Here is a 13,115-nt window from a genome sequence, read left to right as displayed (position 1 = left end):
ATAAGAACTATATAATTTAGCACTTGCTTCAGCTGCACATAAGTATTTGAAAACGTCTCATCCCACACCAGCCTGCTTGTTCATTAAGAATTGCACAGGAGTCCCTATTGTGGCCCTCTTGCCAAAGGCAATTCACAGTGCAGGGACACAGGGGAGGGTTTTCTCTGTGATAGCCCCAAAACTTGTAACAGTCTCTTCTCTGAGGTGCATTATTCCCCTACATGGTTTTCATTTAGATGACTGGCAAAAACACACCTGCAGACCCATGATTTTGGAAGAGATGAATAACTAGCACAAGGAGAAGGTTTTCACTGTACTTTCAACTTTTTCCTGTCATTATTGTATTTTACAATGGGTTTCAGTTTGTTTATAGCTAAATATGGCTTTAATGGTTTTTTGATGTTGAATGCTTTCAATGTTTACTGTGTGCCACTCTGGGGCACTCAAGATACAGGGAAATACTGGGGAAAAATAAAATAAACCAAAGCCACACACTATCAGCATGCCCCCTATGCAAGCATGAAGTAGTCCAACTTTTTTAAAAATTGGGACTATGGGAAATAAAAACTAATCACTGGCTGAAATAACTGTTCTTTAACCTGATACCTTGAAGATGTTTGAGGGTGTTCAATTTCTATCTGGGAGGGCACATACATAAACTACAATCAGCTATGGGCTATTGGAGGCATGAAAGGATGGCAATGGTGAAGGAGCCAGCAAGTTAACTGCAAACAAATGGGGGGGGGGATGTCAAGAAAGACCTTGGTGTACTGTAAACCAATAATGTATGAGTGCTTTGGCACAAACAGCACTGTCGTGGTGCTCAGTCTTCACACAGAATCTATGTAGTAGGGATAGAGAGGGGGAAATGAGGAGATTACATTAGGTATCACACTACCTTGAATGCTTATAAATGTATATGCCCAAGTGATCCAATTAGCAAAAACCCCTGCACCCCTTTTGCTTTTAGTTCCTAAAAAGTAAAATTAGAAATTATTTTGAGAAAGGCAGGGAGGACACTTACTTGTTTGTGATCATCAGTGAGAAGTCTAAATTTCCTGGGGGCTTTGCTTCTGGCAAACTTACAGCCATTATAATACATACTCCATGAACAGCCAAATGAGAAGGATGCTCCACATGTCTCTGGATCAAGGCCTTGACAGGCGCAGGTACGACTGTGGAAGATTTAAACAAGTGGCAATCAGCCAGCAGTGCAGCAAGCTTCTATAAATGCATACCCCCAAACATCTCTGAACAGAACAATGGAAAAACACACATGTCATAGTTCATCAGCGGTTTTTGATAATGACCAATTTGGGTATAAATGTTACTTTTCCATTACTGTGTATAAGAGAGTTCCTAGTCAATTGACCTTCTAATGGGATATACTAAGTTTATAATTTAAGCTATTTAGAGAAAGATATCATGCTTGATAGGTTTGGTTGTGATTCCTTCACAGCATCAGAAGCAGCACAACAAGATGTGGCTCAAGTAAATTAAAATGAAGGGAAACACCACACCTGTCTTCTTGTAATTTCTTTTTTTGCCAGTGATGGAAACAGGAGGAGCAGAAATCTCATTTTGGTCCTCCCACACTATACTCAAATTGGCAATTAAAAGTTGGCTACATCCTACTCAACTGCAAAATAACACTTTTTCAAGTTTTATGTACTAGGGCTATAATCTGAAATCTTAAAAAGACTAATTACGAGTCACAGAAGTAAATTATGTGTGAGAATTAAAACTTTCATGCATCAAAATATCAGTGTTCTGGAGTGCACTCACTCTTCGTTTAGTGCACATCTTCGGCTAGTTGGACAGCCATATTTTCTGAGGCTCTGGGTCAGTTCCTTGTATAGAGTGTCAGCCAGAAGATGAGGAATCCCCTCCCAAGCCAAAATAAGTATCACAATGACGGCATTTTGGCAGTGATGACCTGCACGCTGTCGAACCAAGCAGAGCAGTTTTTCTTCATCACTACTTCTTCGTATCACCTGAAAAACAGGTTGAGTTGTTTGTAGATCAAACAGAAAGGATCTAAGTCACTGATGCCAGTTATTTGTTTGCAGACACCCTGCTGTCGGATTTCTTCTAAAGATCCTGTGCTGACCCTGTGTTGGATTTCTTCTAAAGACTGCATATTGCTACCAACCCTTATTTACCAGAATTTTGTTTTATTGGTGTCTTCACCACTCTCTCTAAGTTAGTCACATCTGGAGGGTTATTTGTTACCCATGCCTGCCTCAAGGCACACTAGAACTCCATGTCCTTCTCTTCATGGCTCATGTACAGAGATACATATGTGCTAAAGTGAAGAGCGTAAAGTCAGGTCCTACAGAGCTTCCTCCAATCATGAGCACAGCATCAGACAGGAAAAAGGATTGTACCCCAAATTCAGTGTTCATTTTGCAGAGATGATGGATTAGATTAATAGGATTAACTGGTTTGCACTGTGTTACATGTTTGAAAGCTTGCAGATTCTTTTAAATTGGTAGGCAAAACAGTAAAATAATTATTACTAATCTAAACCCACCAGCGTTGTCGTCCCAATTCATCAACTCTAACCAGGTTACAAAACCACAGTTGGAGATGAATTAACAAACTCCATAGTTAGTGTCAGTACAGCAGTTAAAGCTGAGCCACCACTAAAGCAGGAAAGACAAGGCAGAACTTGCAACAAAGGGGAGAAAGGGGAGAAAAGAGCACAGAAACCCATTCCTTGTTCAGTGACTGGACATGTAACATTGGCACTTTGGCCTATAAAAAAAATTATTGATGGTAACATTAAATTTACACACTTACTCAATTCTTCTTTGATAACTGTACCAGTAATGGAGGAGCACGCAAAGCATATGCAAGTCTGGATCTTAGGAGGTTACAGACCATAAAATGCAGAGATACCTACTCACAGGCACATTATGTCACAAATGTGAATGAAATGAAGCAGATGAGACAGAAGGATGTCAAAAGAGGGCTTCTGCTGCCTATACCTCCCCTGCCACTCAGCTGAGTGCCATTGAGAACAGCTGTGGTGCATCCCCAGTGGTAGGCTCCTAAACTGTTTCTAGCGCTAATAAGCTGGGCAGTGGGCCTACAGGCCACACATGAAAGTCAGCTAAGGACGCAAAGTGGCTTACCGATTTCCCAAATGTGATCTACACCCACACATTTTAGCAGTTACTTATGACCCTGGAACAAAGGCATTACCAGCTCATTTGTCTTAGAAACAACCTCCTATGCTATTTATTCCTTTGTAAAAGTACAACCTTGAAGTACTAAACAGAGATGGTCAGCACAAATAGATTCACAACCAATTTTAGCAAAGTAGCAGGTTCTGTATTCAACTCTACTAGCAGCAGGTTACGTAGCAATTATTCAATGTAAGATATCAGATTTAAACTGCTAAAATACACCAGAAGCCTTATGATCCAGTCTCTCACTGAGTTGTATTCCACAATGCCATTTTTTTGACCAACACAGACTCTGTACTTTTAATAGCTGCAGAAATTCAGTGTGAGCAGGTTTTCAAATCATTGCACATATTTGACAGCATAAAGGCATAGCAATGAAATTTCTGCATGCCATGCAACTGTTGTAGGTTCTGTCGGGGAAGGAGGCACCCCTAAATTCAACATGTCTCCTCCAAATACATATTCTACTTAAAGTATTTTTGTTAAAACATTTGATGTTTCCAAATACCCAAGATTCCCAAACCACCTGGGGCAATTCTGAATCACACTTTTAAAGACACTTATGATCCTTTCTGGGCAGTGTGAAAATCTAAGGCCTATTGGAGAACAAACAACTATAATTCACTGTGGATTGCTTAGTTGTAGGGCTGTACCTTATAATTGGTTTAAATGTTGGATTGAGCCAGCTGTAGCTTAGCTGTTAGTAGAACTATGAGTTATAAGTGCATTTATTTATGTATTTATGGCTTTGCTAAAATAATTTTATTTTTTGCTTGATGCTATGACTGGGAATGAAAAAGTATTAAAACAGGTCTACCAAGTCTACTACTCTTTTTTTTTTTTACTGAATTTTACAGAAGGCATGCCAGAATTGTAACTTCACATCTTCAGTAATGAAATCAAAATGAATTTACCCTCAACGTTCTCTTAAAATGGTCTCTCAATAGTATACATCCCTCAATACTTAAAATGAAACCAGTGCTGATTTTCATAATATCACTAAGTCTATAAAAATAGTGGTATGATTGATTATTCTTGTAAATTTCAATGATAACAACAACAACAACAAGAATAAACCTTTATTGTCACCACACCACCTGTGTGCAGTGAAATTAAACTAATTTCTCAGAATTTCTATTATCACCATCACATTACAGTGGTACCTCGGTTTAAGAACAGATCTGTTTAAGAACGATTCAGTTTACGAACTCCGCAAAACCGGAAATAGTGTCCCGGTTTGAGAACTTTACCTTGGTTTAAGAATGGAATCCGAATGGTGGAAGGGCACCGGCGGCAGGAGACCTCATTAGGGAAAGTGTGCCTCAGTTTAATAACGGTTTCGGTTTAAGAACGGACTTCTGGAATGGATTAAGTTCGTAAACTGAGGTACCACTGTATACTGGAATTCGCAGTACTGCCTACTATCCCAGTAACCACAATGTTCTGCAAACTTCCTGGGTAGAACAGTTGTGGAGCTGTATTGACATAAGGTTTTTATTTTTGAATTTCACCCTACTGTAAATCAACCATGTTCAAACTTCAACATGTGACTGCAGATTAGGTTATTCATCCTTTTTTTAAAAAAAGTTTATATCCTGCCTTTCTTCCATGGGACTCAAGGTTACCTACAAAATTCCCAAGCAGTGTACCATCCAAGCACCAGCCAAACTGAGATCAGTTTAGCTTCAGACTGTCTCTATATGCAACATGCCTATACTGCTCACCTTTACAGACATACAATTACTCACAAACTCATGCAAAAAGTTAAAGTACGTCCCATTCTTAGGAATCATTCTTGGTAACTTAATTGTTTCAAATCATGATGTTGAACAAATCCACTTACATCTTCAAGCAAATGAGAATTTTTATTTGGAACCACAAACAACAGAATAACTGAACACATTCAAAGCACTATCTTTCTCATTATTAAAAACATCAAATGCAGAGGATCATGAAAGTATACGATCTCCCCCTCAACTAAAGTTTGAAATGGTACAGTACAGGAAGCACTGAACCATGTGCTACTTCTGCATTTTTTAATTGGCCTTTTAGATTGTCTGCTTTTCTGCTAAATTACATGCTAGAGAACCTGCTGTAGCCTGAATTTATCTCAAGGATGTTCTCCTTTTCCACTTTTCCTACACACTGGGGACTCCTGAATATGAAATGAGCAAGTAATAGATGGCATTTCAACATACTTCAAACTTGAAATACCTTCCCACTATGTTGGTGTTTCATAATGGCATATAATCAGCAGTCATTATGCAGGAGTACTTTTAGGATCTTGCATGATCAAATATTCTAGAGATACTTAAATCTTCCAATGTTATTGACTTGTATATGTAAAAGACTATTGCTTAAATAAATTATTAAAAATATCCATTTTTACAAAACCACATACCCCAATGTCTAGAATGCACTTATTAATGCCATGGGCAAGCATACTTCCTGCAGCAGTTTTAACTGCTTGGGTTCTACTTACTTGAAATATCTCTTTTAGATTGCTGAAGCAACTGTCTCAACCCTTGGCAGGAGCTCTGGAATAAGGAATAAGTTCTCTGTGAATATATATTACTTGATGTAGACTGTCCCTTCAACATCAGCCAACTAACTAATATGAACGTGCATGGGTTCACACACATATAAATGATAGAATGAATTGCACTAATGTGGAATCCAGACATAAGGTAAAATAGCTTCTCTCTACGGCAGTATAGATTAGGGCAGTTAATTCCAAAATGGAACATCCTGCAGACAAGATTCCATCTGCCTGCAGTGACAGACAGCAACTCTAAGAAAGACTGCAGAGCAGTGGCTTACAATGTGTGCAAGACAAATGGAACCCAGAAAAGACTCCAGTCAATAAAACACTTGAAAACATATCAGTTTATAACAGCCTGGTTCGCACAAAACATTAAGCCACAGTTTGTTTGAATATCTGGACTCAGCCCAGCAGTCTAACCATGGTTTGCTTTCGGCCAGCAAACCACAATATGAAGCTGTGGCTTGTTATTGGCTTAAAAATCATGTCTGGTTTTAGCATTATGCTTGAACACAACCATGGAATGCTTGGCACCCCAACCCAGATACTCAAAGGGACAAGGCAAGAGGAAGCAAACCAAGGTTGGGAGAACAAGTCATGGCTTAGCATTATGTGCAAATACACCAAGTGTGTCATCCGCCAGTATAAAAAGCAACAATGCGGCAAAAACTAAATAGGAATTGAGGTATGCATTAACCAGCCCCAGGGGAAGAATGTAAATTGTGGCAATTTATTTGAACTCTGACACATTGCTCAAACCTTCATGTAGCAAGATCTCTAACTTATTCTTCCATCACCAAAGATACAACCATGGATTTAAATTTTCTGGATGTCTGGTCCAATCACTACTGAAAGATTGTGACATGAAAATATAATACAGATAAGAACAGTAAGCTCTAAATGAAATGGCACAGTGTAGATATGCAAAGTCAAGTCTCTGCTGGTCTGATATGCACAACACTTTAAACCACAATTACACTAAACTGTGATTTTAAGGTGAACATGAAGCATACATGTCTCTTCTATCCTGCTCTTATTGCTGCCAGGAGCTAGGTCGCCATGGTCTGGCTAAGTGTTACCTCTGAACTTGAGCTTGTGATTCATTTCCTCCAAACAAGCTTAGCTCCCAACAGGGGTGGAAAACAAGCAAAATGCCCATGGTTTCAGTAAGGTGCAGCCGCATCCTGCCTGTTACTCTTGAAACCATAGTTTAGTTTAACTACGGTTTAAAGGATGTGAAAATGAGACCACTGTCTAGAATGCAGGAAAGTGCTGAGCACTTCAGCTTTTTAAAAAGATCCTAACTGCAGCTTTGTTTTCTCTCTTAATTGTACCCTGTAGCTTCTTCAATGCATTATAATCCTTATCACACCAAGATGACATTTAAGAGACCAGTCAGATATAGACTGCAGAAAGGACCTTGTGGTTCTATTGAACAAGGGTCTATTGAATAAAAACACTGATCTTCCACACTTTCTTTACAGCGTTAAATTTTATAATTTAAAATTTCGACAGTGGAACAGACTCCCTCGGAAGGTGGTGGACTTTCCTTCATTGGAGGTGTTTAAGCAGAGATAGGTCATCTGTCATGAATGCTTTAGTTGAGATTCCTGCATTGCAGGGGTTGCACTAGATGACCCTTAGGGTCCCTCCCAACTCTACAATTCTAAGGGAATTTGAAATTGGAGACAAACTATAGGAACAGCTCAAAGCCACAGGACAGAAAAACAGGATGAAGCTTTTAGAAGATGGTCAAATACAGACTACTGAGGTTCATCTTGCTGCTTTAGCAGATAATTACAGATAATTTCCAAACTGTATATATTACACTATTCCCCATTCTCACTAATGTTATCTATTCTTGAGACTTTTCATTTCTGTCTTTTATAGCTTGGGACCCAAGTACCTAAATGAGCACCTCCTCCAATATCATCTATCTCAAGTCTTACAGTCAGTGGGGGAGGCCCTGTTGGTGGTGCCCGCCATCTTGGTAGTTCCTCATTTATGGAATGCTTTCCCTGGTGAGGTACATCTCCCTTCCTCATTATTAACATTCAGAAGGAATTTAAAAGCCTGCATATTCACCCAGGCATTTGATGGCTGAAATATACTGCTTCCTGGCAACCTTGAAATTATCTAGGTGCAAGGATATCTGATTTTTTTCAAATGATTTGCATTGTTTTTAATTACAAAATCAATATAAGTGCTTAAAAGTTGGGGAGAAATGTCCCCAATAGTGTAAATACATCCTAAATCATTATAATTTCTTCTCTCTCTCACTCCCGATATATAAAGGTAAAGGGACCCCTGACTGTTAGGTCTAGTTGAGGACGACTCTGGGGTTGCAGCACTCATCTCGCTTTACTGGCCAAGGGAGCCGGCGTACAGCTTCTGGGTCATGTGGCCAGCATAACTAAGCCGCTTCTGGCAAACCAGAGCAATGCACGGAAACCCTGGTTAACTTCCCGTCGGAGCGGTACCTATTTATCTACTTGCACTTCGTGCTTTCGAACTGTTATGTTGGCAGGAGCAGGGACCGAGCAATGGGAGCTCACCCTGTCATGGGGATTTGAACCACCAACCTTCTGATCGGCAAGCCCTAGGCTCTATGGTTTAACCCACAGTGCCACCCGCATCCCTCCCGATATATAGATATATGCCACTTAATACTTTTACAATTCTTTAACTGGTGTACAGCATAAAAACAATATAATTACAACAAAAATAAAGCAGTAGTATAAAAGCATCATGGATGACTTTGTTGGATACAACCCCGAAAGCAGGATGAGATTCTTATGGGTCAGGGAAAGCCTGGGCGAAAATATCTGACTTCACAAAACATCTGAAACAACTTATGGTTGCTGCTTCACTTACAGCAAAGGGTATTTCTTAATGCAGGGCAATAACAGAAGATGCCCATTTTCATATCATGACCCTATGACATTCTGTAGGGTACAGTACTACAAGAATTTCCTCAGATTATCTGATTGATCCTACAGGCCTATATACAAGGGCAGGCAGTCTTTCAGGTATCCTGGTCTGAGCTGTTTATTTATATGTTAACAACAAGACCTTCAGCATGGCCCAGTACCTGATGGGCAGCCAGCGCGGTTTCCTCAGCACAATGTAACACATGCCCATCCAGGTATTCCACACAATAACCGGGGCACAGCATTCTGCACTAGCTGCAACTTCCAAACTAATCTCAAGGGAAACCCCACAAAGAGCACATATTTAACACCAATTCAGCAAAAATATAAACTATATAAATATCAAATATTAAGTTTGGCGTTATAGATGACCACAGTCTATAATAACAGAATACAATTGTTTCAATCCATCTTGTCCATTGTATGCTTTTTAATTTTTATGTACACAGCTTGGAAACTTAGTAATTCATTCATATATAAATACTTTAAACATTTTTAAAAATGCAGGAAAAATTCTTTAAAATTTAGTTTTCTTCAGTGTTGTCTACGCTTATATTGAGCACAATGGCCAGTGTTGGTTCTCCAGTGTTTGTTCTATAAGAACAAAGCACAACAAATTGCCATTATTGTTTCACCTTAAATTAGTTCTTAGCACAAATTTGAAGCCCACACTTAAGCCAGTGAATCTCTGTGAATAACATAAGTTTTCCTACTAACACAGAAAGTGGCATAGAGTTTACCAGTCCACAGACAACTCTGCTCCAAATAAGCTATTTCATTGTGCTATCCTAACTGCGCAGCTTAGGTAATGCCGCTGAATTAAAATGGAAGAGAATCAACACAGGCATTCACTTTCAATACTGAAACCACAATACAAAGCTCAGAGCAAAATAGATCTTAACCTATGTGCATAGTTATATAATAAACTGACACCGAACAAACCTTAATTTGCTCTTAATTTTCCAAGAAGAGAAACAGGGGTTAGTTTACTCAGAAATTAATTTTATTTGAATGGTGTAAATACCTGCATGTGAGCAGGGGTAAGATAATGGGAGCAGTGGCATTTACTTTAGAATGCTTCATTATCAGTTCAGGTACAAACAAGGGCAAAAAAGCACTGCAGAATGACTCATTCCAACAGCTGTCACGTTAAATGGTTTATTGGTAAGGAATAACAAATTGATATTCCATGTTCAAAATCAGACGCCAGATTTAAGGCACATAGCAAACTGGAACACCTGGTTCTTGCATTGTTTTAAAATGCAGAGTTCACACACAAAGACAGTACCTAGCACCCACACATACACTGTGAGGAAGGCAGCATAATACCATAGTTTAGGACCCCAAGCTGGTATAGTAGATGCTACAACCCATCCTAGGGATTAATTTGCTGATATCCATAATCTTCAGAACAAAGCCATTTAATAAAAACTGGACTAACTATTGAAATAAACCCAATATGCCTGTGTGAACAAGGTGTGGCTTACAGGTGGCTGGTGTAACATAGTGGTTAGTAACATAAGCTGTGATCTGAGAAGTCTACAGCTCATATCCCAGCTCAGTCATGAACTTACCCATTTGGCCTTTGGCAAACCAATCACCTTCAGCCTCAGGCCTCTTGTTTGTATCGTGACAGTAATACTGCCCTGTCATAGAACAGCTGTAAAACTTACCAAGATTAAATCCAGAGGTTTGGTGTGCAGTGAGACCAGTATGCTGATAATACCCATGCCACCCTGCATTGTCTAGGGAGGCAATAGAAGTTCTCAGTGTGGGATTGGATAAGGCTAAAAACCCAAGCAAAACTTCAGTCCCAATAGTAATTTCTGTCTTTGGATGTTCTACTAAGCAGCTCGTAAGCTTTTTCCTGCTGGTTTTTGTTTTGTTTACTGCTGCTGATTTTTAATTCAATTCATTCATTCATTCTTGGTTGACTGGCTTAGATTTGATCATTGGTCACATTGTGCAACCTTTTTGATTCAAAGGGGGTAACAAAATTATTTTAATGTATAAATAAATAGCGCTTTGATCACTAAGAAAAAAGCACTTCATGGGCCTTAAGTACCATAGCTGCAATAAAAAAATGAATTTCAAGAATACAAATAAAGATATATTACTATAAAACAAAAACTTACCCACTTGGCAATTGGACACCCTTGGGAGCTTTTTCCTTCTCTGCCTGTATACACAACTACCTCAATTCTTACAGCACTTCCTTTTGCTCCATATCTGTAGAAAGGAAAAACTAGTAAGGATTATGAAATGTCCTAGTAATTAATTCCGTTAACAAGTAGAGAAGCAACAGGCCCCTTCCAAGCTTATGCCCACCACCACTTGGGGAAGGCAGCTATTAACCCCTTCCTCAGTCCTTAGGAATGGACCCAGTATACCTGAAGGAGCGTCTCCACCCCCATCGCTCAGCCCAGACACTGAGGTCCTCCTCCAAGGGTCTTCTGCTGGTTCCCTCACTGCAAGAAGCGAAGTTACAGGGAACCAGGCAGACGGTCTTCTTGGTAGTGGTGCCTTCCCTGTGGAACACCCTCCCTTCAGATGTCAAGGAAATAAACTACTATCTGACTTTTAGAAGACGTTTGAAAACTGCCCTGTTTAGGGAAGTTTTTAATGTTTCATGTTTTTACTATTCTGCTGGGAGTCGCCCAGAGTGGTGGGGAAAACCCAGCCAGATGGGCAGGGTATAAATAATAAAATTATTATTATTACTACCCCTTCTGTGCCACTGAAATAAAAAACCACTTTTCATTGCTAGCATACACTACTTTGACTATAGTACTTTAGAGAACCATTCCTATCTTGTCCTCTTAATCCCAGTTCTTTCTATCCCACCCAATAACTGCTACTAAAAACTAGGGCTGTCATCAATTATCTTAGCTGATCATATGAACTGTAGTTCAACCAATTAAATCTGCATATGTTTGCACATTAATATAACAATGGTTTTATCAAATAAATGTTATAGCAGGAACCTTTAAAAAGAGGCATTCCCTCCAGAGAGAGAGAGACCGAGAAAGAGAATGTTTCTTCCCCATTTGCAACTGAATGAAAAATGCCCTTTTAAACATTTAAGATCTGCTTTCCAAGTAATTGTGGCACCTTTCCAGCCAATTTAATACATTCTGTTAATCCAACCAAAAAATTTACTAAATGTGGGAGCCCAAAGTAAAACATTTACACTTTACAAACACACCAGATCTTCAACCTAACCACATGGAGAACTCCAACAAAATAAGAATGGGATTAACCTACGCCATGTGCCCTCTCACCAGAAGTGCTGTGCAATGACTTCTGCTTGTGCAATGCGGCTTCCCTCCTCTTCCCATATGCCCCCTGAAATGGACTCAGGAAAATCCCCAGAACAGCATGCCGGGGGGAAGGAGAGTGTCATTCCGTCTGGCAGGCAGCATTCAGAATGTCTGGAATAGCATGATGATGCAATCCACCCTAGCACTATAGTACTAGATTCATCTGACATGGTGTCCATGAAAGCTTGGGCCGTACTAAATGTGTAAGTATGTTAAGGTGACCACATACTCAGTATCTGGAGTATGTGGAAAGCATATCATGATGCAGCATGGGATGCTGCACTTCAAAGAAACTTATTCAAAGAAAGCAATCAGAAGTCCTGATGGGCATACCCAATTCCTTAGGCACACCTAAATGAGAACTCTGGATTGTAGCTGATGATAAGCAACTGCCAATGTGGCTCTGAAAAGGAAAGCATGCACCTTGCAACTCTTGTTCAGGAAATCATTTGGTCTCTCTCCTTTGTCAAGATGGTATCTGAACTTCCCTCAAGCTCTAGCTGGCTTCCAGCCCAGTACTACAATTGGCCACGTTGTCCTTTATTTACCTCCTGTGACTGACCATCTGCCTTGGATACAGTCCTAAGAAACCAACACAGAAGAGATGACTCTTCCAGACCTCAGCACACCATGTCACATACCCACTTCCTGTCCAACTCCTAACACCAACTGGCTTATGAGAGTCTCAACCCCTTTCCTGAAGACAGAGTCAGCACTCAAAAAGCAGCAGCATTCTAGTTACTATAGCTCAAATACAGATATTGTAGTTCTGACCTAGTATAATCAGACAGGGAGGCCTTAGGTAAGTACCGCAAGAAAAAAAATAAGTTATAAACCACTTATACTATCATCATATATATTTATTTTTTGGGGGGGTGTATAGCGCTATGCCTATATTTATTCAACCTTTACTCACTGATATGTATTTTCTCACCTGTCTTCCATTATTTCCCTGACTGCAGCAACACTTGGTCCCGTTCCAAGGTGTGTATAATATGGCCCTTCATCCTTCTCTATAATTTGCTCTACAGAAATAATTAAAAATAGCTGTTAAAATTATTTCATGTACCGAGTACACACATACAGTTGTGTTCTTTTTTTAAAGAGGAGAAAGATAAACATATACAGTAAA

The 13,115-nt window shown here is 39.5% G+C and overlaps 1 protein-coding gene across 2 annotated transcripts in view; it reads right to left on the bottom strand.

Moving 5' to 3' along the window:
* The window catches only part of TET1 (tet methylcytosine dioxygenase 1), an 83,860-nt gene that overhangs the window by 20,408 nt on the left and 50,337 nt on the right, over positions 1 to 13,115 (bottom strand). For both annotated transcript variants that reach the window (XM_083505704.1, XM_083505703.1), the window contains 4 exons: positions 12,918 to 13,008; positions 10,799 to 10,892; positions 1,786 to 1,994; positions 1,025 to 1,175 (listed from right to left, as the gene is read on the bottom strand). In XM_083505704.1, coding sequence (XP_083361830.1) covers positions 1,025 to 1,175; positions 1,786 to 1,994; positions 10,799 to 10,892; positions 12,918 to 13,008 — 545 coding nt within the window. The remainder of the gene's footprint in view (positions 1 to 1,024; positions 1,176 to 1,785; positions 1,995 to 10,798; positions 10,893 to 12,917; positions 13,009 to 13,115) is intronic.

This window comes from Podarcis liolepis (genome assembly GCF_965112155.1).
Source record: "Podarcis liolepis genome assembly, chromosome: 5".
NCBI classification, from domain to species: domain Eukaryota; kingdom Metazoa; phylum Chordata; class Lepidosauria; order Squamata; family Lacertidae; genus Podarcis; species Podarcis liolepis.
Note: the sequence above shows the minus strand (reverse complement) of the source record. Positions and strands in the feature narration are given on the sequence as shown.